Source organism: Archocentrus centrarchus, chromosome 8 (assembly GCF_007364275.1).
Source record: "Archocentrus centrarchus isolate MPI-CPG fArcCen1 chromosome 8, fArcCen1, whole genome shotgun sequence".
NCBI lineage: Eukaryota > Metazoa > Chordata > Actinopteri > Cichliformes > Cichlidae > Archocentrus > Archocentrus centrarchus.
The window spans coordinates 5411071-5432564 of record NC_044353.1 but is presented as its reverse complement, the minus strand read 5'-3'; the positions used below and the strand labels follow the sequence as shown (position 1 = coordinate 5432564).

At 42.6% G+C, this 21494-nt stretch overlaps 1 protein-coding gene across 1 annotated transcript; it reads right to left on the bottom strand.

Moving 5' to 3' along the window:
- Positions 1-15204: 15204 nt before the first annotated feature.
- Positions 15205-18006, bottom strand: LOC115784979 (uncharacterized). Its single transcript, XM_030736394.1, has 3 exons — positions 17869-18006; positions 17584-17684; positions 15205-17458 (listed from the first exon to the last, which is right to left on the bottom strand). The coding sequence occupies exons 1-3, from the start codon at positions 17899-17901 to the stop codon at positions 16378-16380; spliced, it is 1215 nt and encodes a 404-aa protein (XP_030592254.1). The 5' UTR covers positions 17902-18006; the 3' UTR covers positions 15205-16377.
- Positions 18007-21494: the final 3488 nt, after the last annotated feature.

The window sequence follows — 21494 nt, the reverse complement described above, 5'->3', positions numbered from 1 at the left end:
GTGTGTGTGTGTGTGTGTGTGTGTGTGTGTGTGTGTGTGTCTCTGCAGCACCAAGAAACCATCACTCTGATCAAAAACCGTACTGGATGTTAATCCTCGTTCTTCAGCACAACATGGGCCTCAAAGTGACGATGACATCATCTGCAAGTTTGCCGATTTGAGCCCAACTAACTGGTACACTGACACCCTCAGAAATACACTACACCTCCACGTACGTCTTGGTTATTGCTGAAACTTTGTATCACCATAAAGGGTTTTTCCCCATGTTTTTGCTTAAATTGGTAAATAGAGTGGAGTCAGCATGATTTATGAAGGGCTTCTATATAAAATATAGCAGTAACCTGTTTTTCAACAATCTTGAGGAGTCTGTGTTATTGTACCTACATTATAATCAATCCGTGATTTTTGACCTCTTCAAATACAGATGCAGCCACCTAATGTTGCCGCATCCAGCCAGACGTCGGCCAGCTGAAGTCCAGCTCCCAGCTGGCCGACGTCCGGCTGTCGTCGGGCTGGAAGTCCCCCTCCTTCTCCTGGGCGTATCTACTTTCCAGCATGAACACACCCCTTTCCCTCAATTGTAGACTGTCACCAAAAGGTGGCGCCTTCTTAACAAAAACGTTGAGTTCTGTGATTCAAAAAAGTTTTGGTGAAGTATCAAGTTTTGAAAACCTAAAATAGATGCCTAAAATTTTTGTCAGTATGACCTTTCACACATTTCCATTGCGAATCACCAAAAGATTCCTTTGTTTCACTTCATCTTTTAACTAAATAAGTAAATAAATACAGTAGGTTAAAAAAGAAGCGGTGCTGCGCTGAGCCAACCCGGTCTCACGGCAGTTCGTGCAGTAGTCACGAAATTTAATCTATTGATTCGTGCTCATGAACACGAATTCCCTCTTTTTTCGTGTTACTCGGCACGACTTCTAACCTGCCTGAAATGCAGTGGGATAAAGTTCGTGCCTCTGAGCACGGCTTCTAAGCTGCAGTATAGTTTTTTTTTTTGCCCCTGTCCCCCTTTTTCCCCCCTTTTCTTTTGAACTGGAAGCTCAGAAGCTGAATTATGCCTTAATTGCGATCCTTAACCGCCACTTTTCCTTTTGACATGAATTTCTCCTCGTTTCATTTAATGTGGGTGCTGCTTATGGTTGTAACGATGACATTTGTGGGGCTTTTTAGGTCTAAATTTATATTTACGTGTTTATGGTTAGTGCTATATTCGGTGTCCAATTTTTTCTGTGAGTTCCGTGGTCTGAAGCCGTTTTCCCTCTGTGTTAAATCCATGAACCAACGATGAATAAATAAATGAACTACAGTACCCATCACCCCATCGGCCGTAACCATGGTCACGCGTATTCCCGTTGCTGTCCAGCTAATTGCATTAGTTCACCCGCTTCGGGTGTTATCAGGTAATTACTGACTTTATTAGCGGTTTTCAGGCCTGTAAATATGGGCCAGCAAGGGCCGTCTGCACCTCGTAGTCAGTCGAGAAGGTAGTTATCGTTCTAACGGAGGATCACTGACAGAGAAGGACTACAGACGAAGGACTACAGAAGAAGGACTACAGAAGCCATGCTCGCTGACTTCCGGCGGATGCTGCAGTGTTCAGGTAAGAGGATTTCAATGGACAGCGTTTATATAGTGATATTATTACGGCCGTGAGTTCAATAAGCACTTGAAATTAGATTAATGTGGTGTAAGAGAGCGCTGATATCCCAACTCTGAGATGCATTTGTAGAGATTATTGCGGGTTTTGCCGTCTTTGAGACGCTAGCTTAAATTTTCTGTGCAAATGTTAGCGGATATCGTAGGAAAGCGTTCACTATTTAAACAATGTTATGACAGAAATATGAGCTTCTGGACTTACTAGTTAAGTAAAATGATTATTTTCAGCCACAGATTCCAAATAAATATCCTCATGAGCTTCAGTGCATCCATATTCAATATCTGCGAGTACAGTGCTTCATTTAATCTGCACTGAACTGACCCAGGCTTATCACAATGTAAAATAAAATGATACTGGTCTGAACACAGTTGCTGGATCAGGTGACCCTGAAGCCTCTCTTAGTTATGCTGCTATAGGCCTAGACTGCTGGGGAGGTTCCCGTGATTTCTTTATATTCACTGTAAACAAACCTTATATTTGCAAGTTTCTTATATTCACTATTTAACAAAGAGCAGTCTGTTTATACTTCAGACTGCTGGCTTACTTGTGGTTCCTATGATACTTAAGAGTAGAATGGGATGCAGAGCCTTCAGCTCCTCTGTGGAAAGAGCCTTGAGGTGACTGTTGTGATTTGCACTATACACATAAAACTGAAAGTCTGGCTGCCTTTAATCCTCTGTGACAAACACGAGGATCCATGAAACCTGCCAGCACCTGAGAATGAGCTGAAACTTGCAGTGTATTACATTCCCATCATGGAGAAGCTTCCAGACTCTGGGAATCCTGTCAGTGAGCAGGGACTGATTCACTGTCCTCAGCTTTAAACAAACCCAGTCTCCATCTCAGGTTTTGACTCAGCCTGCTTTGGAGTCACTAATCTAGAATCATCAGGCTACTTACTTTCAACACCATAATTTGTTACTGATTCAGTTTATAAACCTGTTTTGTGCTGCAGCAACAATCAAACATGTCCAGTTCATACATCATTGTAGTTTGTGTCTTTGCTCTTTCAGAACTGAATTGGAAATCCAAAGGTGCTGGAAAGCTTCTTCTCCAAACCCTCAAAGCCAAACTTCACCCATGAGAGCTGACAGCATGCAATCATTTTGAGAAGTGACACTCTCATAAATAAAGGTGAGCATGATACTTAATGTGTACTTTTTGATTATCATGTTTAAGGTTTGTCATTGCTCACAGTGGCCTTGTATTCATTAGGCATTTCCAGAATAGTATCCAGCAGTTTCTTGTGAGCTGAGCTGAATCATTTTTCTTTAATACATGTTTAACATTCACTTGAGTATTACTTGTTATACATAACTGTGGCTCTGAAACAAAGGCTCTCCTGAAGGAGAAGAAGAGAACCTTTAGATCAGGAAATAAGGAGGAGCTGAGAGCTGTGGCAGAAGGATCTCAGAAGGAAAATCAGGGATGGAAAAAACACCTACAGAAAGAAGATGGAGGACCAGCTACTGCAGAGCAACACCAGTGGAGTTGGAGAAGCTTGAACTCAAGTTCAGGCCACAAAGCAAGCCCACTCTGAGACTTAGAGTAGAGTGGGTGAACAACTTGGACCACAAGAACTACCAGCATTTTCACACTACTCCTTTTTCTCCCAAGCGCCTCCAAATGGCACTTTCCATCTCATTAGGCCACCTTTGTTATGTACACGGGGCCAGTAGATCGAATGTGTGTGGGATGGGTGTGGGGGTGGGGATGGGTTACCACTGATGACCCAGGGTCGCCAGGTGTATAAAAAGCCAGGTCACAACACATATTTCACCTTTAATAAGAACAAATTTGTAATTGAGATCCCAGATTTGGAAGAGATGTTTTGTGTTCTCCGTGCTTCAGGTTCACAGCAGATGGAAGGAAACTCAAACAGCCACTAATGTAGCCATTGTGCTGACTGTAGACTGAGGGATCTCTTCAAATTGTTGTATTCCTCCTCTTCCTCGTCACCCACTGCTTCAGATCTTGCTGTCACTATCAGACTGCAGCAGTTATGTTATTTAGCCATGAAACATGTCGTCACCCTCCCTTGATTTTTTCAGGCTTTTCAGGAAAACACAAAAAACTGAACCGAATGTTGAAAATTTAATTTAGACAAAAATAAAATTTTAAAAATGTCTTTGACCATTTTTTTAGGAGGGTGACGATATATAACCTTGTTCAGCCTGTTTAGGAATGCACTGAGATCAATAACCTAATTTCCAACGCAGATCTGGAGAAACAGCAAAAACCAACGGGACCCTACACAGCCACAGATGCTGCTCCAGAACTAGAAGTTCTAAACCATAAACACCAACCTGGGAAACTTGCTAAGTGTGACAGGTCCAACATAACTCCAGATACAGCCCAGCCACAGGGTAAACCAAATCTTTCAGATAATGACAACAGAGAACCAAACGCACCTCCCTCCTAAACTCACCAGCCTGCACCAACCTGACATTTCTCCTCCCTGAGTTAAATAGATGAATGGAAGTTAAATGGTTACAAACATAAAAACCACGGGTCCACAGACAGGATCAGTGAGCTGAAATCAGCACAAAGCTACCTGAGAGGCTGTATTGAACTACTATATATAATTTAATCATTTGTCCTGACTGGTTTCACCTCAGATGTTCTTTCTCCTTTTGGTAGATTTCTCCCACCTCTGTTTTGATGCCAAGAAGAAGAAGAAGCTGCTTCAGAGAAGTGGGCTTCATGGTCTCAGTGCACAGCAACATGTGTTTTCACTGCCACAATCAAAACATTGAATAAAATCTATGTATTGTTTGTTTGGAAACGTGTCATATTACTGCATGCTAAGGTGTGTTATTAAAGAAAAAAATGAGTTCTATATTTCTGGTTTGATGATATCCGAAGCTTTTGATTCAAAACGTTTATTTTCCACTGCACAAAATATTTACTGTTGCACATTTATTTCTCATAGGGATTTTTTTTTTCTTTCCATATTTCAGTCTCTGGTTCTTGAGAGTCATGGCTCTGTCTGGTCTCTGACAGAGATCCTTAAAATATTATTGGAAAGTACCTATTAATTTTACTTTCAAACAGCTTTATGTGAATGTTATCTTTTCATTTATAATTTTTAATATATTGATCACAGTGTAGTGTACCGTAGAGGCATCCAAAAATGATGAGACTGGGCTGCTTGTGTGTGATTTGGAAGGTTTGTGTCTGTCTGTGACTCTGCAGAGGTTAAAGCTGTGATCCAGTCTCAGTCTCTGACTGAAGGTTGCTGAGACTCTGATTAGATACACAATGTGAAGTTCACAATTCTCTAAACAAATAAAATGGTAATGACAAACATGAACATCTGTACTTATTTCAGAGACATGAATGTTTACAAACATAATATTTATTTTAAGGATTGGACTTCATAAAGCGCACTGATGTTAGAGTGTATGTTCATATTTAAATCATTTTGTAGGCTGAAATTGTAACGGTGGACCTGAGATGGTCCAGAGAAAGTAAACACATGTTAATTGGAGTAATATCAACAACAGACTGAGACAGACAGCTGTGAAATGCGCACACAATGACGTCACCTCATTCACTGCTAGCTACATCGTATCATTCATGATCATCTATGTAAACAACGTTTAAAGAAGCCGCCACAGCTCTGCGGCTGTAACTGTTTCAAATCATATATTTTTGCTCGTTTGAACTCTGAGGATGTTTTTAAAACGGTCTTAAAAGGCTGTTTCTATGGTGGTTTGTCACGGACGCCTCAGTAGCTTCTTAGGCTAACCTGGCGCGTCCGGTTCCTGCTGCTAGCTGTCTGCCGCAGGAAGGCTGCGTCCCATTTCAAAGAGCCGCCGCTCCGTCGTAACTGTGGCTCAAACACCACTTATCCTTTAAGAAAAGGCCTTTTATAGCCATTTTGGTCGCAGTTTTGATTATAAAATAAAAGGGAAAATATAAACAAACAAAAAGCTTAACATTGTGAAGACTTGGAAGAACAATGTGACACTGATGAGAGGATAAGGCTTCCCAGGTCATTGCCAGGCCAAACCGGCTGGTGATCAGAATTATTTTAATTATTTTTTTACCCAGTTTCGCTGGCGGTGCAGCGCTCACAGCCTGTCCGAGGTCCCGGGCTGAACTTCAAGCCCAGCCCGTCCCTCCAGACAATACTCACCGCTCCACTATAATGACCGCTTTACTCTCATCTTTCTATTGTTTTAATGGACAGTTCCGCTTACAATTACAGTTCAATGATGTGAGGATCCTTGGTACAGTATACAGCGGGCTGCAAATGAATGCGCTTCCACTATTACTGCTCCTCCTGGTGGATAAACAAGACATTACCACCATTTTCCCCAAATGCTGCTTAGGGGCGTTCCCACCAGTGCCGGAATTCCTACGTCATTAGCGGGGGATCGCGTTTAGGCCGAGGTTCGGCCACGAATCGGCCAAGGACCGGCCAAGGTCGCGTCACGGATCGGCCGGAAATTTTCAGTGGCTGCATCTGTATCTTTATAAAACTGTGATGTTATATTTGCTGTGATTTCTGCAGCCTTCTGAGCCAGATTTCTGTTTAAAAAGACATTTTTAATGTCAATGACAGTTTTTTACCTGATTAAAAAAACAAGTAGAGAAAGTCAGTTTGCCAAAAACTGAGTGCAGCTTCTACCTTGTGATAGAAATGCTGTTCATATCATTCATGAGAGTCATGTTTGACACATGTTTCACAGATTAGAGGTGAACAAGTCATTTACAGCTTTTAGATACAGGCAGTCATTTTTTGTCCAACACTGGAAATTGCTTTTGGCAGACAGTCACTTTTTGGAGCAAAACCAGCAGCTGTATAATGGAACTAATAAAGTAACTTGTAATCTAACTTAGTTACTTCTAAAATTAAACTGGCCCTGTTCCCAGAGGCCTCTGATGAGACATTGTTACTTTCATTTATGGGAATATATCTGTTTTTATTGTTCACTTATGTTATTTGTACTGTCACTATTCTTACTTTATTACTTATGCTGAGATTGTTTTTGTATTCTATATGGCCTTCATACTGGTGCATGAGTCATTATTCTCATGTTTAGGTACCAGGCACCACTTTTATGGCCTGTGCAAAGTAAGACACACACACCAGCGTATAGAGTGCCTTTATGTTCTCTGGGTCACTGGGGTGAGGGTGAGACCTGTTAGATCTTGGGTGTGCGTTTGAGGCTTTTGGAGAGTTGCCAGAGGGAGCGCTGCTCCTCATGACACCTGTAACACTATGTTATACTTCAGCAGTGTTTTATGATGGGTACATTCCTCAAATGGAGTTCTGTAGGCCCCCCCACCCTCGTGCTCTTCTGGCCAGGAGGGGGTAGAGATAGGACTTGGCTAATTGGAGTGATACTAACGATGTTATCCTAGCAGATGTTTGAGTAGAAATGTTCATTATCTGAACTGTCATAAACCAAAAGGTACCCCTGTGACATGTGGGCCTTGAACATGTGACTTAGAGTAGGCAGCCTGCACCAGAACCTGCTCGTCCCAGGTGAGTTTTGGGATATTTTGGGTTTAATTGGGTTTGAATCTTCGGCCAAAAGGAACAGGGAGACCCTAAAAATGTCACCGACATTTTTGGTGTGAGACGAACAGGATTTGAAGTTCAATTCAATTCAATTCATTTTATTATATAGCGCCAAATCACACAAACAGTCACCTCAAGGCACTTTGTATTGTGGGTAAAGATCCTACAATATACAGAGAAAACCCAACAGTCAAAACGACCCCCTATGAGCAGCACTTGGCGACAGTGGGAAGGAAAAACTCCCTTTTAACAGGAAGAAACCTCCAGCAGAACCAGGCTCAGGGAGGGGCAGTCATCTGCCGCGACTGGTTGGGCTGAGGGGAAAGGAAAGACATGCTGTGGCAGAGAGCCAGAGATTAATGGTTAAATGCAGAGCAGAGTATAAACAAAGTAAATAAGGTGAATGAAAAGAAACAGTGCATTATGGGAACCCCCCAGCAGCCTAGGCCTATAGCAGCATAACTAAGGGATGGTTCAGGGTCACCTGATCCAGCCCTAACTATAAGCTTGATCATAAAGGAAAGTTTTAAGCCTAATCTTAAAATAGAGAGGGTGTCTGTCTCCCGAATCCAAGCTGGAAGCTGGTTCCACAGAAGAGGGTCTGAAAGCTGAAGGCTCTGCCTCCCATTCTACTCTTAAGTATCCGAGGAACACAAGTAAGCCAGCAGTCTGAGAGAGAAGTGCTCTGTTGGGGTGATATGGTACTATGAGGTCTTTGAGATAAGATGGGGCCTGATTATTCAAGACCTTGTATGTGAGGAGAAGGATTTTAAATTCTATTCTAGATTTAACAGGGAGCCAATGAAGAGAAGCCAATATGGGAGAAATCTGCTCTCTCTTTCTAGTCCCTGTCAGTACTCTAGCTGCAGCATTTGGATCAGCTGAAGGCTTTTCAGGGAGCTTTTAGGACAGCCTGATAATAATGAATTACAATAGTCCAGCATAGAAGTAATAAATGCATGAATTAGCTTTTCAGCATCACTCTGAGAAAGGATGTTTCTAATTTTAGAAATATTGCGCAAATGCAAAAAAGCGGTCCTATATATTTGTTTAATATGTGCATTGAAGGACAAATCCTGGTCAAACATGACTCCAAGATTTCTCACAGTGTTACTGGAGGCCAAAGTAATGCCATCCAGAGTCAGTATCTGGTTAGACACCATGTTTCTAAGATTTGTGGGGCCGAGTACAAGAATTTCAGTTTTATCTGGCACCAGGTATTAAGTGATCTTTGTGCTTAGCTTTTAGTATTCTGTGATAACTGTGATTAACAGGCCTGGTGCCTTTAACCAAATTTTAGTTCAAGATTTGCAGTATCTGAATATTCTCAGTGCTGTCTCACAGTGTGCAGCTTTGTCGTCCTCTAAAAGAACAAAGTGAAAAGAATTTTTGCGATTTTGTCAACGGACCATTGAATATTTAGGAAGACAGTTTAGTGGACAGAGGAAGCTAATTGCTCCCTCTCAATTAGAAACTGTGATTAAAACCCGAAAACCGCAGACGGTTGGCTGATGTTGACATTATTTGGGAATGGCAGGATTCAGCAGATGGTGGATTTGGGACTGTGTTAAAACTGCATCTCTGCTGCTTCAATAAGGCAGCAGGACAAACTAACTCTGAACCTTAGTTGCAGTGGTCAGCAGGAGCGGAGGTGACGTCTGACTGACCGAAGCAGGACACGCAATCTGACCTGGCATTGGGTAATCAGATTACTCGAAATCTTTCCATCTGTATGTGGCTAATAGGAGGGGCTATGTAGTGCTGTCCTTATGCAGGACACCCAAGTAGGTAAGCAGCCCCTGCCTTATTGCCATCTTTCCAAGATGGCGGCGCGCATAGTCGCAGCGGCTCAGTGCTCTCCTTTTCGGTGCTCTGTGAATTGTGTATGTTGTTATGTGTGCTTCAACTGTGGCTCAACACATCACCATTATGTCGGGCGGACATTATAACATACAGACGGCACGAACTCCTACATATAGGAGCACAAAGTGAGCAGGCGGTTATGGCTGACTTCCTCCACTCTCACAACATCCCGGTGGACATCGCCAGACCACCTGGCTCTTTGTGGTTCATCATCCCTGTGAGGGGGGGGTCGCAGACGGAGACGGCGCAGAGAAAGGAGGCAGAAAAGAGGCGGCAGAGCTGGCGTTTTGGAGAGTCTACGTAAACGGCCTCATAGACCTCCGTTACCCCAGTGTTTTCCTCGCCAATGTAAGATCACTCCCGAATAAAATGGATGAGTTGAGACTGCTGGTGGCTACAAACAGGACCGTGAAGGACTGCTGCGTTTTGCTCTTCACTGAGACCTGGCTTCATTCATCCATTCCTGATGCAGCCATCGAGCTAGCCGGCAGGACAACGCACCGGCATGACAGAATGCGGACCTCCGGTAAGAGCAGAGGAGGGGGTGTGTGCTTGTATGTAAACAACAGCTGGTGTACAGACAGTATGACTGTGAACAGCCACTGCTCTCCGGAACCTGGAGTACATGACTGTTAAATGCAGGCCCATCTATCTGCCCCGTGAGTTTACAGCTGTTTTGATCACTGTTGTTTATCTTCCCCCTGATGCTAATGCTAACTCGGCTGTTAGTCTCTTACATGACACGGTTTGCAGTCAACAGAGCAGATATCCTGAGGCTGTACACATCATTGCAGGAGACTTTAACCATGTCGATTTAAAGACTGTTCTACCCAAGTTCCATCAGCATGTTAAATGCCCTACAAGAGGGAACAGCACACTGGATAAAGTCTACTCTAACATCAAGCTGGGTTTCAGGGCTGTGCCACTGCCACATCTGGGCCAGTCAGACATCTGTCCCTGCTATGATTCCAGCATACACCCCCCTCAGCAAAACTGCTCTTTCTACATCTAAGACTGTTCAGACCTGGCCTGAAGGTGCCTCTCAACAGCTGCAGGACTGCTTTGAAACAACTGACTGGGACGTATTCAAGCACCAGGACCTGGAGCAGTACACCTCGGCTGTTCTGGACTACATCAAGTTCTGCACCGACACTGTAACTGTGGACAAGAATATCCGGGTTTTTCCAAATAGAAAGCCATGGATGAATGGAAAGGTGCAGAGCTTACTCAGAGAAAGGAACATCGCCTTCAGAGCTGGTGATGGGGCGCTTTACAGCGCTGCCAGAGCCAACCTGAAGAGGGGCATCAGGGAGGCCAAGGCTGTGTATAAGAGGAGGATTGAGGACTGTTTCCAGAGCCACGACTTCAGGCAGGTGTGGCAAGGGGTTCGGCATATTTTGAACTACAACCCAGCCTGTTAGTTGATCAGCGTAACATCAATCTGGCAGAGGAGCTGAACAGCTTCTTTGCACGCTTTGAGGTACAGCAATCAGAGACAGCCATCCAACATCCCTCAGCAGGCAGCAGCAGCATCCTCAGGCTGCAAGAGCAAGAGGTGAGGCGTATGCTGGAAACTGTGAACCCCAGGAAAGCTGTGGGCCCGATGGTGTCTCTGGACGGATACTGAAGGTCTGTGCGGCTCAGCTGGCTGGTATTTTTACCAGCATTTTTAACCAGTCCCTGAGCCAGGCTGCTGTCCCTTCCTGCCTGAAGTCCTCCATTATCGTCCCCATCCCCAAGAAGAACACTATCAGAGGTTTGAATGACTATAGGCCAGTAGCACTAACACCAATTGTTATGAAGTGCTTTGAAAAGCTTGTCCGGGCTCACGTCATCTCCAGTCTCTCTCCCAGACTAGACCCCCACCAGTTTGCCTACAGAGCCAACCGGTCCACAGAGGACGCCATTGCCACGGCCCTCCACTCTGCCTTCTCTCACCTGGAGCAGGGGGGGAACTACGCTCGGCTGCTCTTTGTGGACTTCAGCTCGGCGTTTAACACCATCCTTCCTGGCAGACTGGTGACTAAACTGTCAGATCTGGGGATACCACGCTCCACTGTCTTTGGATCAAGGACTTCCTGACAGACCGTTCCCAGAGGGTAAGAGTAGGTCCCCACCTCTCTTCAGCCATCAGCCTCAGCACCGGCTCTCCACAGGGCTGTGTGCTGAGTCCCCTACTCTTCACCCTCTACACACATGACTGCACTTCCATACATGCCAGTAACTGCATCATTAAGTTTGCGGATGACACCACTGTGGTGGGGCTCATATCAGGCGGGGATGAGTCAGCATACCGGGACGAGGTGCAGCAGCTGTCAAGGTGGTGCAGTGAGAATAACTTGATCCTGAACACCACTAAGACAAAGGAGATGGTAGTAGACTTTAGGAGGACAACACATGTCATTCAACCTGTTCATCGAGGGGGATGAAGTGGAGCTGGTTTCAGATTTTAGGTTCCTGGGAGTACATCTGCAGGATGATTTGACCTGGAGTATCAATACGACCAGCATTGTCAGGAAGGCCCAACAGAGACTGCATTTCCTGAGGGTTCTTAGGAGCAACTATCTGACCCAGAATCTGCTGGTGTCCTTCTACCGTTGCTGTGTAGAGAGCATCCTGACCTACTGTCTGTGCGTGTGGTTCAACAGCTGCACAGCAGCAGACAGGAAAACACTCCAGCGAATCATCAACACGGCTCAAAAGATCATAGGCTGTCCCCTGCCCTCCCTCCAGGAACTGTTCAATGCCCCGCTGCCAGAGGAGGGCACAGAACATCCTCCAGGACCCCTCACACCCTGGACACTCCTTGTTTCAGCTACTGCCATCAGGCAGACGTTTCAGGACAATGAAGGCCAGAACAAACAGACTGAGGAACAGCTTTTATGCCAGGGCTATCATTGAACAGAAACTCTGTGTGGTTAATGGACAGTGATGTGGGGTGGTAGTGCTGACTGTGTGCGTGCGTTGGTGTGTGTATTGGGGCTAGATTCGTCTTAATTTACTATTGTGCACTGTATTTTAGTATCATTTTTATCACTCATATTTTTATTATTTATTATTTATTGTCTGAGGCACCTAGAAAGGAATGCATTTTAAATTTCGTTGTGCAACTTCTGTGTACATGACAATAAAGATTCTGATTCTGATTCTGATTACAGTGTAAAACTGGATAACATGAAGGCTGGCTTCCCACCTTGTTATCAAGGTCTGATGGCAGCAGCCTTTGATTTTCAGAAACCTGGATTTGTAACTCTTAGTCATCTTGCAATCTGTGTATGACACATCTGTTAAACACTATAAAAATGTATAAACAACCAACTTAACAAGAAACAAGGGAGAGTGAGGGAAAGTTTTGTTTTAGGCGACTATAGCTCTGTGTGTTTTGGATATTATTAATCTTGTCTTTGTGCTATAAGCAGCAATGGCAGAACCGGAATGGAGGACAGAATTCTGACAGTCTCATTCAGCCTCCCCCAGCTAGGACGCTGTCCAGCCTGGCCTCACACTGGAGGAAATCCTGCTGAGACCTGTGACCAGTGAAGACTCGCCACCTGCTGTGGTCCGACTGAAGGAGAGGGGAGAGTAAGCAGAGCGGGGGGTCCAGTCCGGACCTGGATCTTCTCGGATCTTCCGGAAGCGCAGAAGGAGCCATCTCGACAAGGACGCCACCTGGGCAGGAGGTGAGTCATCTGATTGTCAGGGCTGGGTGCAGGCAAGGCAGGGAGGACCCCAGTGCAGGACACGGCAAGAGCAAGGTTCGAGAGAAGATTTATTGATACTTTCAATAAATACAAAACAGCAAACGAAGAACTGGAAACTCGAAAACTAGAGGACAAAACACACAGCGAAAAACTGACGAGGACCTGAACACTGAACTAAACAACACTGAGACTTAAATACACAAATGGAACGAGGGGGAGTGGAAAACAGCTGAGCACAACAGGTGAAAAGAATAAGACCAATAACACAGGAAGTAAAACATAACAGAAAACACAGGGAACACTGGACTACCAAAATAAAGCAGGAAATACTAAACATAACAGATACAGACCTAACACTGAAAAAACTTGACAAAGGCAATATTACAAAATGAAACAAGGGAAACCAAACCGCACACTCAAACAACAAACAGAGAAACCAAAAGAAACACCAAGAAAACAACCTGAAAAGTACAACAAAAGAAAGCTACACAAAAGAACTCAAAACGCTGGGCCACCGGCCCAGGATCATGACTCTGATGGGTCTTTACAACATGATGACATCACATTTGTGACTTCTGGGATCTGCTTTCCCAGCCAGTGGGAGTTCAGGCTGGCCAGTGCCTCCTAACATTCATGCTTCTGAGGGCACGTTTAGCAGAAGATCTGCTTCAAGATGGGAGCATGAAGGCTACGTATGCTCACTATGTTGAGAAGAAATGCAAGCCTGGTTCAAGAAATAAGTCATCAAGAGGAAAAAGCAGCGGAGCCCGACAGTGACTCAGTGCCTTGCAGCCGCAGGGTTGCCGGTTCGAGCCCCTGTCCCTGCGCTGCGTTGTGTCCTTGGGTAAGACTGCAGTGAAGAAAAAACAAAAAGGTCCTAAAGAAACCGGTAAAACAAAATTAAGGGTGAATAAAGTCAGGAGGACAAATATAAAGGTCGCAGTAAATGTGAACAATTATGGAGGGAGACGTCCCTCGGTCAGCTGTTAGATTAAACAAAAGCTTAAATAAATTCTTTGTTTTAAATTATGCACCTGAAAAAAAAAGGTCAGGAATCTGGGAAAAACTCTAAAGCTGAATCACATAGGAAAAGGAAACTGTTTCTGTTATTATCTGTCTGTGTGTGTATCTGAGTCAGTGTGTGTGTGTGTGTGTGTCTGCAGAGACAGACACAGAGAGAAAGAGAAAAAGGAAAAATGGCTGTAAAATTTGCAGCTGGAGTGTGTTTGTGCGAGTGTGTGCGCGTCTCTCTGAGCATTGTGGGGTGTGTGTCACTTACAGCATTGCTGTGTGTGTGCGTGTGAATCTAAGTTTGTGTGTGTCAGAGAGACACAGCTTGTGAGCGTGTGAGAAAAAATGAGTTATGAGTGCTATAAGTTGTTGTTTTGTTTTTATTTTGTTTTTCCTTTCTTTTTATGCTTTCGTTTGTTTCTTTGTTTTGGTTTGGATGGTAGAGTTAGGGAGTGCGGGTCAAGAGCTCTCAGGGATAAGGTTTATCCCTGATACAAAGTGAGTATTGCCTACCATTGAAGGATTTAAAAAAAAAAAAAGAGGGGGGAGACATTGTTTTTAGAGAATATCATATATCATATACTTGTTTTATTTTATGTTATTGTTTTAAAATGCATTTTCAGTTTTATTTTTATTTTTTATTCCTTTTTCTCTCTTGATTTTTGGGTTGTCCAGGACTTTGCTTAGTTCTCTTGTTCCCCTGAGGAGCAAAATATTTTATTTCACCCCCATTTCTTTTCTTTTCTTTTCTTTTTTGCACACTCTTAACAGAGTGGTTTGGTAAATAATTCTGAACATCTTGGGAAAATTTGGGGATGGGATAAACCCCGTAGAAACATTGAGAAGCAGATATTTTTTATTTTATTTATTTATTTAATTATTTCTTCTTGATTGTTTCATTTGATTTCAGTTTTACTCTTTAAATTGTATTTCTTTTATTTTAAAGGGGCACACACTCGTGGGTCCCTGACTCTATCAGATTAGAGACAGTTAGTGGGAAAAAGCGAAACTTAATTGATTTTCCTAAAATAAAAGCCGTTATAACAGACAAATGCCTTGATCATCACAAATTATGTTAAATTTCAAGAGAAAGTTTCCATGAGGAACACAGTTTTGGTGAAACCTTAAAAAGAAACGTCAGAGCAAAAAATAAAACAGTCTGTGTGAATATTTTGTGACACAGCTGAATCAAAGCAAAGTGCCAAACCTTGAGCCGCCGCTCTGTTACAAAGCAAAACATGTAGGATAAAATAAAATCATCTGATTTACTCTTTTGTGCATTTACATTTGTTTATTTGGTAGATTTGTTTAAAGCTAAAATTTAGAGAGAAGCAGAGAACATTTGAATTTTGAATGTCTGACCAATTTGATATTAAATCAAGCATTAAAGGAAAAATCCCAAAAACTAATGATATAAAATTGAGTATGCCCTTTAGATAAATTAGATAAACTAAGGTAATTTAGTGAGACAAAACAGAGTTTATGTCTCAAAGGAGGGAGAAGAGTAAAGATTTAACTAATAAAGATTTCTCAGTTTCATTGTAACAGGAGCCTGAACAACAACACCGGGGCTGCAGGAGACTGGACTGATCAGGTACCAATAAAGAAACTGGTGCAGATCGAGGTGTTCAAGATCATACCAAGCTGTCCTGAACAGACTGACAGCTCTAAGACTGAGGAAAAAGGCTCCTGGTTCCACATGACCCTCAATAAGAAGGCCCAACTTCAGACGAACAGGTGAACTGTAAGTTTGAGTTGGACACCTGGAGAAATGATAAATTATCTTTATACGCTACTGTGCAAAAGTCTTGGCATATTATGACAGACATGTATCCAAGCTGAGTTGTGGCAGCTGAAGTTTCTTTGTATGACCTGTAGTCCTTTAATAGCAGAGCTGAAGAGGATGTAACATGAAAAGAAATAGCAGAGGAATGATAGCCTCGCATCTTGACCTCACTTCTGAGGTCTTAAATACAGAAGAGCACGAGGGTGGGGGGCCTACAGAACTCCATTTGAGGAATGTACCCATCATAAAACACTGCTGTAGTATAACATAGTGTTACAGGTGTCATGAGGAGCAGCGCTCCCTCTGGCAACTCTCCAAAAGCCTCAAACGCACACCCAAGATCTAACAGGTCTCACCCTCACCCCAGTGACCCAGAGAACATAAAGCACTCTATACGCTGGTGTGTGTGTCTTACTTTGCACAGGCCATAAAAGTGGTGCCTGGTACCTAAAACATGAGAATAATGACTCCATGCACCAGTATGAAGGCCATATAGAATACAAAAACAATCTCAGCATAAGTAATAAAAGTAAGAATAGTGACAGTACAAATAACATAAGTGAACAATAAAAACAGACATATTCCCATATATGTGATGATAAATGAAAGTAACAATGACTCATCAGAGGCCTGTAAAGTTGACTGTAAAGTCAAGTCTGTGAATTTTACTGTCCAGACCTCTTAAAAAAATTCACAACATTAGAAGCCCAGCGTGAAAACTTCTTCCTGAGGGTGCTGCACAGTGATCTTTTTGGAGGTGAGGGCCTTGTTTGTTCGCTGCTTTCTTCTCTGTGAGGTTCTGGTGTTTGACTCTCAATCACAGCAGAAAGGTTCCCGGGTTTGAAAGTGTTCCATATATCCCATATATTCTTAGAGGTGCTGTATTTTCGAGCTGTGATAATAAAGTCACTGCAACAGCTAAATCAAATCCCTCATCAACTGCTACCATGGCAGCCAGCAGCATGTATTTGGATTTAAATTTCTGGCACAGACTTTTGTAAATGGAGATGTGCAGATTGCCAGCAATTCTTAGGGGAGCAAGATCCAGCATGCCGCAAGTACAAAATTCTACATTTTCCACTAAGCTTGTGAGATCCATGTCTTCTAAGGATGTTCCGGTTTCAGAAGCAATGTGGTCAGCTAACTTTGCAAGAATCACAGTGAGAAAGATCTTGTTGTTAGGAGGATCTAATAAAAAAGGATCGTTGTCTAAAATTGCTTCTGGTTCAGTGTCAGGGTCATAAAAATACCCTGGCACTGGAGAAACATGGAAATTATTCAGGATTTCTGGCATCTCTGAAAAAGAGAAACTGAATCCTGAGATTTCTGTGCTGTCCTCCTCAACGTTTTCAGCATCCTCAGAGTCAAAACACCAACGCTCCTGGGAGTTACAGGGCGGGCATGCCAGCTCGTCACATGACTCATCCATTATTTTAAAGCCTTCCAACATGTCTTTAAACAGTTTTCCTGTGGTATCGACCATTTGTAAAGTGGATGCTGCTCTCAGCGAGTCACATGTGTTCAGGGAAAGAGTTGACCCTGTGACTTGAGCCAGTGATGAGTTTACTTTTTTAGTAACCTCTGCTGAAAACAGTCTCACTAATTCATCCAAGGTGTTGCAGCTTCCCTCTGCTATGTCCAGGGCTTCAACAAAATACTGATTAAGGCTGTTTCCAAAGCAGGCCTCGATATTCTCCTCCATCACTTTGAAATTACTGCACACACCCTGCACAGTTACATCATCGCCACATGAAAGATCGTGGCCCGAGGTAAAAATCAGAGGCTCTACAATCTCCAGGATCAAGTTGCTAACAGTACTTATAACCACACCGCACATGTCCGACAGCAGAACGACAACTTCTGATCCACTGTCATTGGTATCCAAAGACATCCAGTCTCTGAAACAAAAAAACAGACAAATATGGTTGAGCAAAAACAAACCTTTAACCAGCGTATGCATGCGTATATTTAGTGATAATTATCTGCTGCTTGTTTGCTTGATGACTTTGAACTTGTGACTTACTCGTATGAAATACCATTCAGACAGGGACTGATGATTTCCTCAAGGAATAGCGGGTTCACCTGAAAATCCCAGCAATCCAGTGCTCCCTTTTCTCCTGACATCTACAAAGACAATCAGATTTTTAGGTATTTATGACACATCAACAGAAAGTTCTGCAATAATCACTGTTAAATTTTAAAAAATAAATTAAAAAGCTGGCTACATCCAAATAGATCAGATAATATCCATATATGTGATTTCTCAATAACAATTCAATGATGACAAAACTTGTTTTGCTAGTTTTACCTCTTTTGGTTCGCGTGAATCTAAGGTTTCCATTATATTCCAGCTTTTACAGAAATGTAGTAAATTGATACGTTTGGGCTGGCTTCTGTTTAAGATCAAAGCTCCAGAGATCAAAACGTTTTGTTCTCCAGTCTCATTGGACATTCTGTTCTGTGTGACGTCAGATATTTTCTACGCATTTCTACGCATGCGCCTCTCGGGTTCCATGCGGTATCGCTTCCAACTTGTGACCAAGCGCTGCGCCGCAGCGGAGGGGGTGAATTTCAAGAATTAAACCTTTGGCGTCCAATGGGAGGGCCGGATTTCTTCTTTGACCCTCCCACCGGAAGCGCTTCGTGAAGACCGCGAGTACCGATTCATTCATTGTTTTTTGCTTTATTTTAATGGAAAAACTGAGAAAACCGCTCACTAATATATTATTTCAGACCCGCAGTAGGCTCTCTGAGCTAACCCTGGCGTTTGTTTACTGTGACTTTGTTAAGTAGTTGTTTTACGATGTTTAGCTAACGTAGCGGCCCGGATTTAAAGTCCGCACACAGTCGCTTATTACTATTACTGCGATTTCTCAAACACACTGTCAGTCAGTGTGGAAGAGTTTAACTGTGTATATTCACTTATGTATATTCACACAGCCAAACTCACGTCTGTAGCTGTCAGCTTATAGCCTGTTACCTTTAGAAAATGACTGAATTGATAAATGAGAAGATGTGATTCTCGTTCACTGTTTTCTCCTCGCAGTTTCACCAGCTCTTGAAAGAAAAAGTGAGTTGTTCAGAGAGCATGAGAGTGCTGTAAGTGATCAATGTGCCTGTGTGTGTGTGTGTGTGTGTGTGTGTGTGTGTGTGTGTGTGTGTGTCTCTGCAGCACCAAGAAACCATCACTCTGATCAAAACCGTACTGGATGTTAATCCTCGTTCTTCAGCACAACATGGGCCTCAAAGTGACGATGACATCATCTGCAAGTTTGCCGATTTGAGCCCAACTAACTGGTACACTGACACCCTCAGAAATACACTACACCTCCACGTACGTCTTGGTTATTGCTGAAACTTTGTATCACCATAAAGGGTTTTTCCCCATGTCTTTGCTTAAATTGGTAAATAGAGTGGAGTCAGCATGATTTATGAAGGGCTTCTATATAAAATATAGCAGTAACCTGTTTTTCAACAATCTTGAGGAGTCTGTGTTATTGTACCTACATTATAATCAATCCGTGATTTTTGACCTCTTCAAATATCTTTATAAAACTGTGATGTTATATTTGCTGTGATTTCTGCAGCCTTCTGAGCCAGATTTCTGTTTAAAAAGACATTTTTAATGTCAATGACAGTTTTACCTTGATTAAAAAAACAAGTAGAGAAAAGTCAGTTTGCCAAAAACTGAGTGCAGCTTCTACCTTGTGATAGAAATGCTGTTTCATATCATTCATGAGAGTCATGTTTGACACATGTTTCACAGATTAGAGGTGAACAAGTCATTTACAGCTTTTAGATACAGGCAGTCATTTTTTGTCCAATACTGGAAATTGCTTTTTGGCAGACAATCACTTTTTGGAGCAAAACCAGCAGCTGTATAATGGAACTAATAAAGTAACTTGTAATCTAACTTAGTTACTTCTAAAATTAAATAATCTTTAAAGTAACTAAGTTACTTGTTAAAGGGGTAATCATATTACCTTTTCAAGGTAACTATGCCATCACTGCTGCTGACTTAGTAAAACATACTGTAGGGATATTTTTTGCCGCTTTCATTTATTATCTATACTTTCCTTACTGCAATCAGAGGCCCATTCAATATTTCGTACTGTATACCGGCGGGGCCTTTCCACTGGCAGTAGCCACACACTCATTGCGTCATATACTGGGCGGGACATTCCCCCACGTACAGGAGTGGGACATCCATCATTTCATACTGTGTACTGTGAGGGCCACTCTTCCACTGCTGGGGGGGGGGGACTCATCCATTATCTCAGTGCTCTACTTTTGCCATAGATAATTACTGGCCCTGTTCCCAGAGGCCTCTGATGAGTCATTGTTACTTTCATTTATCATCACATATATGGGAATATGTCTGTTTTTATTGTTCACTTATGTTATTTGTACTGTCACTATTCTTACTTTTATTACTTATGCTGAGATTGTTTTTGTATTCTATATGGCCTTCATACTGGTGCATGGAGTCATTATTCTCATGTTTTAGGTACCAGGCACCACTTTTATGGCCTGTGCAAAGTAAGACACACACACCAGCGTATAGAGTGCTTTATGTTCTCTGGGGCACTGGGGTGAGGGTGAGACCTGTTTGATCTTGGGTGTGCGTTTGAGGCTTTTGGAGAGTTGCCAGAGGGAGCGCTGCTCCTGATGACACCTGTAACACTATGTAAGATAAGATAGTGTTTATTTGTCACATGCACAGTTATACACAGTACAATGCACAGTGAAATGTATTTTGTACCTGCAACCATATATATACACACATATAAATAAGAAGAATAAAAATAAAAAGTAATTCACACTATACACTATACTATACACTATACACACTTTTACATAGAATTATAGATTATATTTATTTACATAGTGCAATAATGGTCCAGTTAGGGTTCAGAGCTGAGCAGACGGATGGCTTGTGGATAAAAACTCTTCTTCAACCTTTCAGTCTTAGCCCTCAGGCAGCGGTAACGCCGGCCTGATGGGAGCAGGGAGAAGAGAGAGTGTCCGGGGTGGTGTGTGTGTGTGTGTTGGGTGTGTGTGTGTGTGTGTGTGTATATATATATATATATATATATATATATATAATATATATATATATATATATATATGGACAACAGAAGACTGGAAAAATATTGTCTGGTCTGATTGTGTCACAGTGGCTCAATACTTTACCTCAAAGCTCTAGTTTTTCAGAAGATATGGTGTGATTGTCATGTATGTTAAGTGGGATCTGGCAGGCATGTAAATTGCACCACATCGTTTAGTCTACTCTTTACACTAAGTTGGCAAAATCCTTTTTTCAAAGCAATAAATGAAAGAGGAAAATTTTGTACCTTTTCTGTGAAAAGCAGAGGCAAGGGAGACAACAGTGTTTGTATCTAGTATTGATTTTTTTCTCTTCTCAAAATCGATAGTTTGCAAAAAGACACAGGTATCGTAATATCATTATTTACATCATCACGGCACCCATCATTAGTGCTCAAATATCAGAGTGAAAAAGCACACTGACAAAAAAGACACGCAAACACAGGGACACACATCTACGCACACACAGAGCATCTGCTGAGTGTGAGAAACAAAAGAGGCAGACTTTATTGTCTGAATAATTACTTTACACACCACGCTCACTCTGAAAGTAACCACAAGACACACAGGGAAATGCAACACACTCTGGAACCATCTAAACAAACACCCACAGAGTGGATTACACATCTTTCCCCGGTCGATACCAAACACCGTCATGCTGCTTTTGTCACCAGGAAAAATCCGTATGTATGTGTGTGAAGGTTCTTTGCATCTTATGCTTTCAACTGAAGTGCTCCTCCATTCACCCCATGTTCAAGTACAGTTTAGACACACATGCAGCACATGTAAAGAAGAGGCAATTCTACTACAATGAAGGTGGCAAATCTC

What these genes read in the sequence shown, in the direction of transcription:
- LOC115784979 (XM_030736394.1), bottom strand. Translation starts at nt 17,901, where the DNA reads ATGGAAACCTTAGATTCACGCGAACCAAAAGAG. An exon ending in ATTCACGCGAACCAAAAGAG is followed by an intron (nt 17,685 to 17,868) that starts GTAAAACTAGCA and finishes TTGTCTTTGTAG; the next exon opens with ATGTCAGGAGAAAAGGGAGC. An exon ending in CTGAATGGTATTTCATACGA is followed by an intron (nt 17,459 to 17,583) that starts GTAAGTCACAAG and finishes TTTTTGTTTCAG; the next exon opens with AGACTGGATGTCTTTGGATA.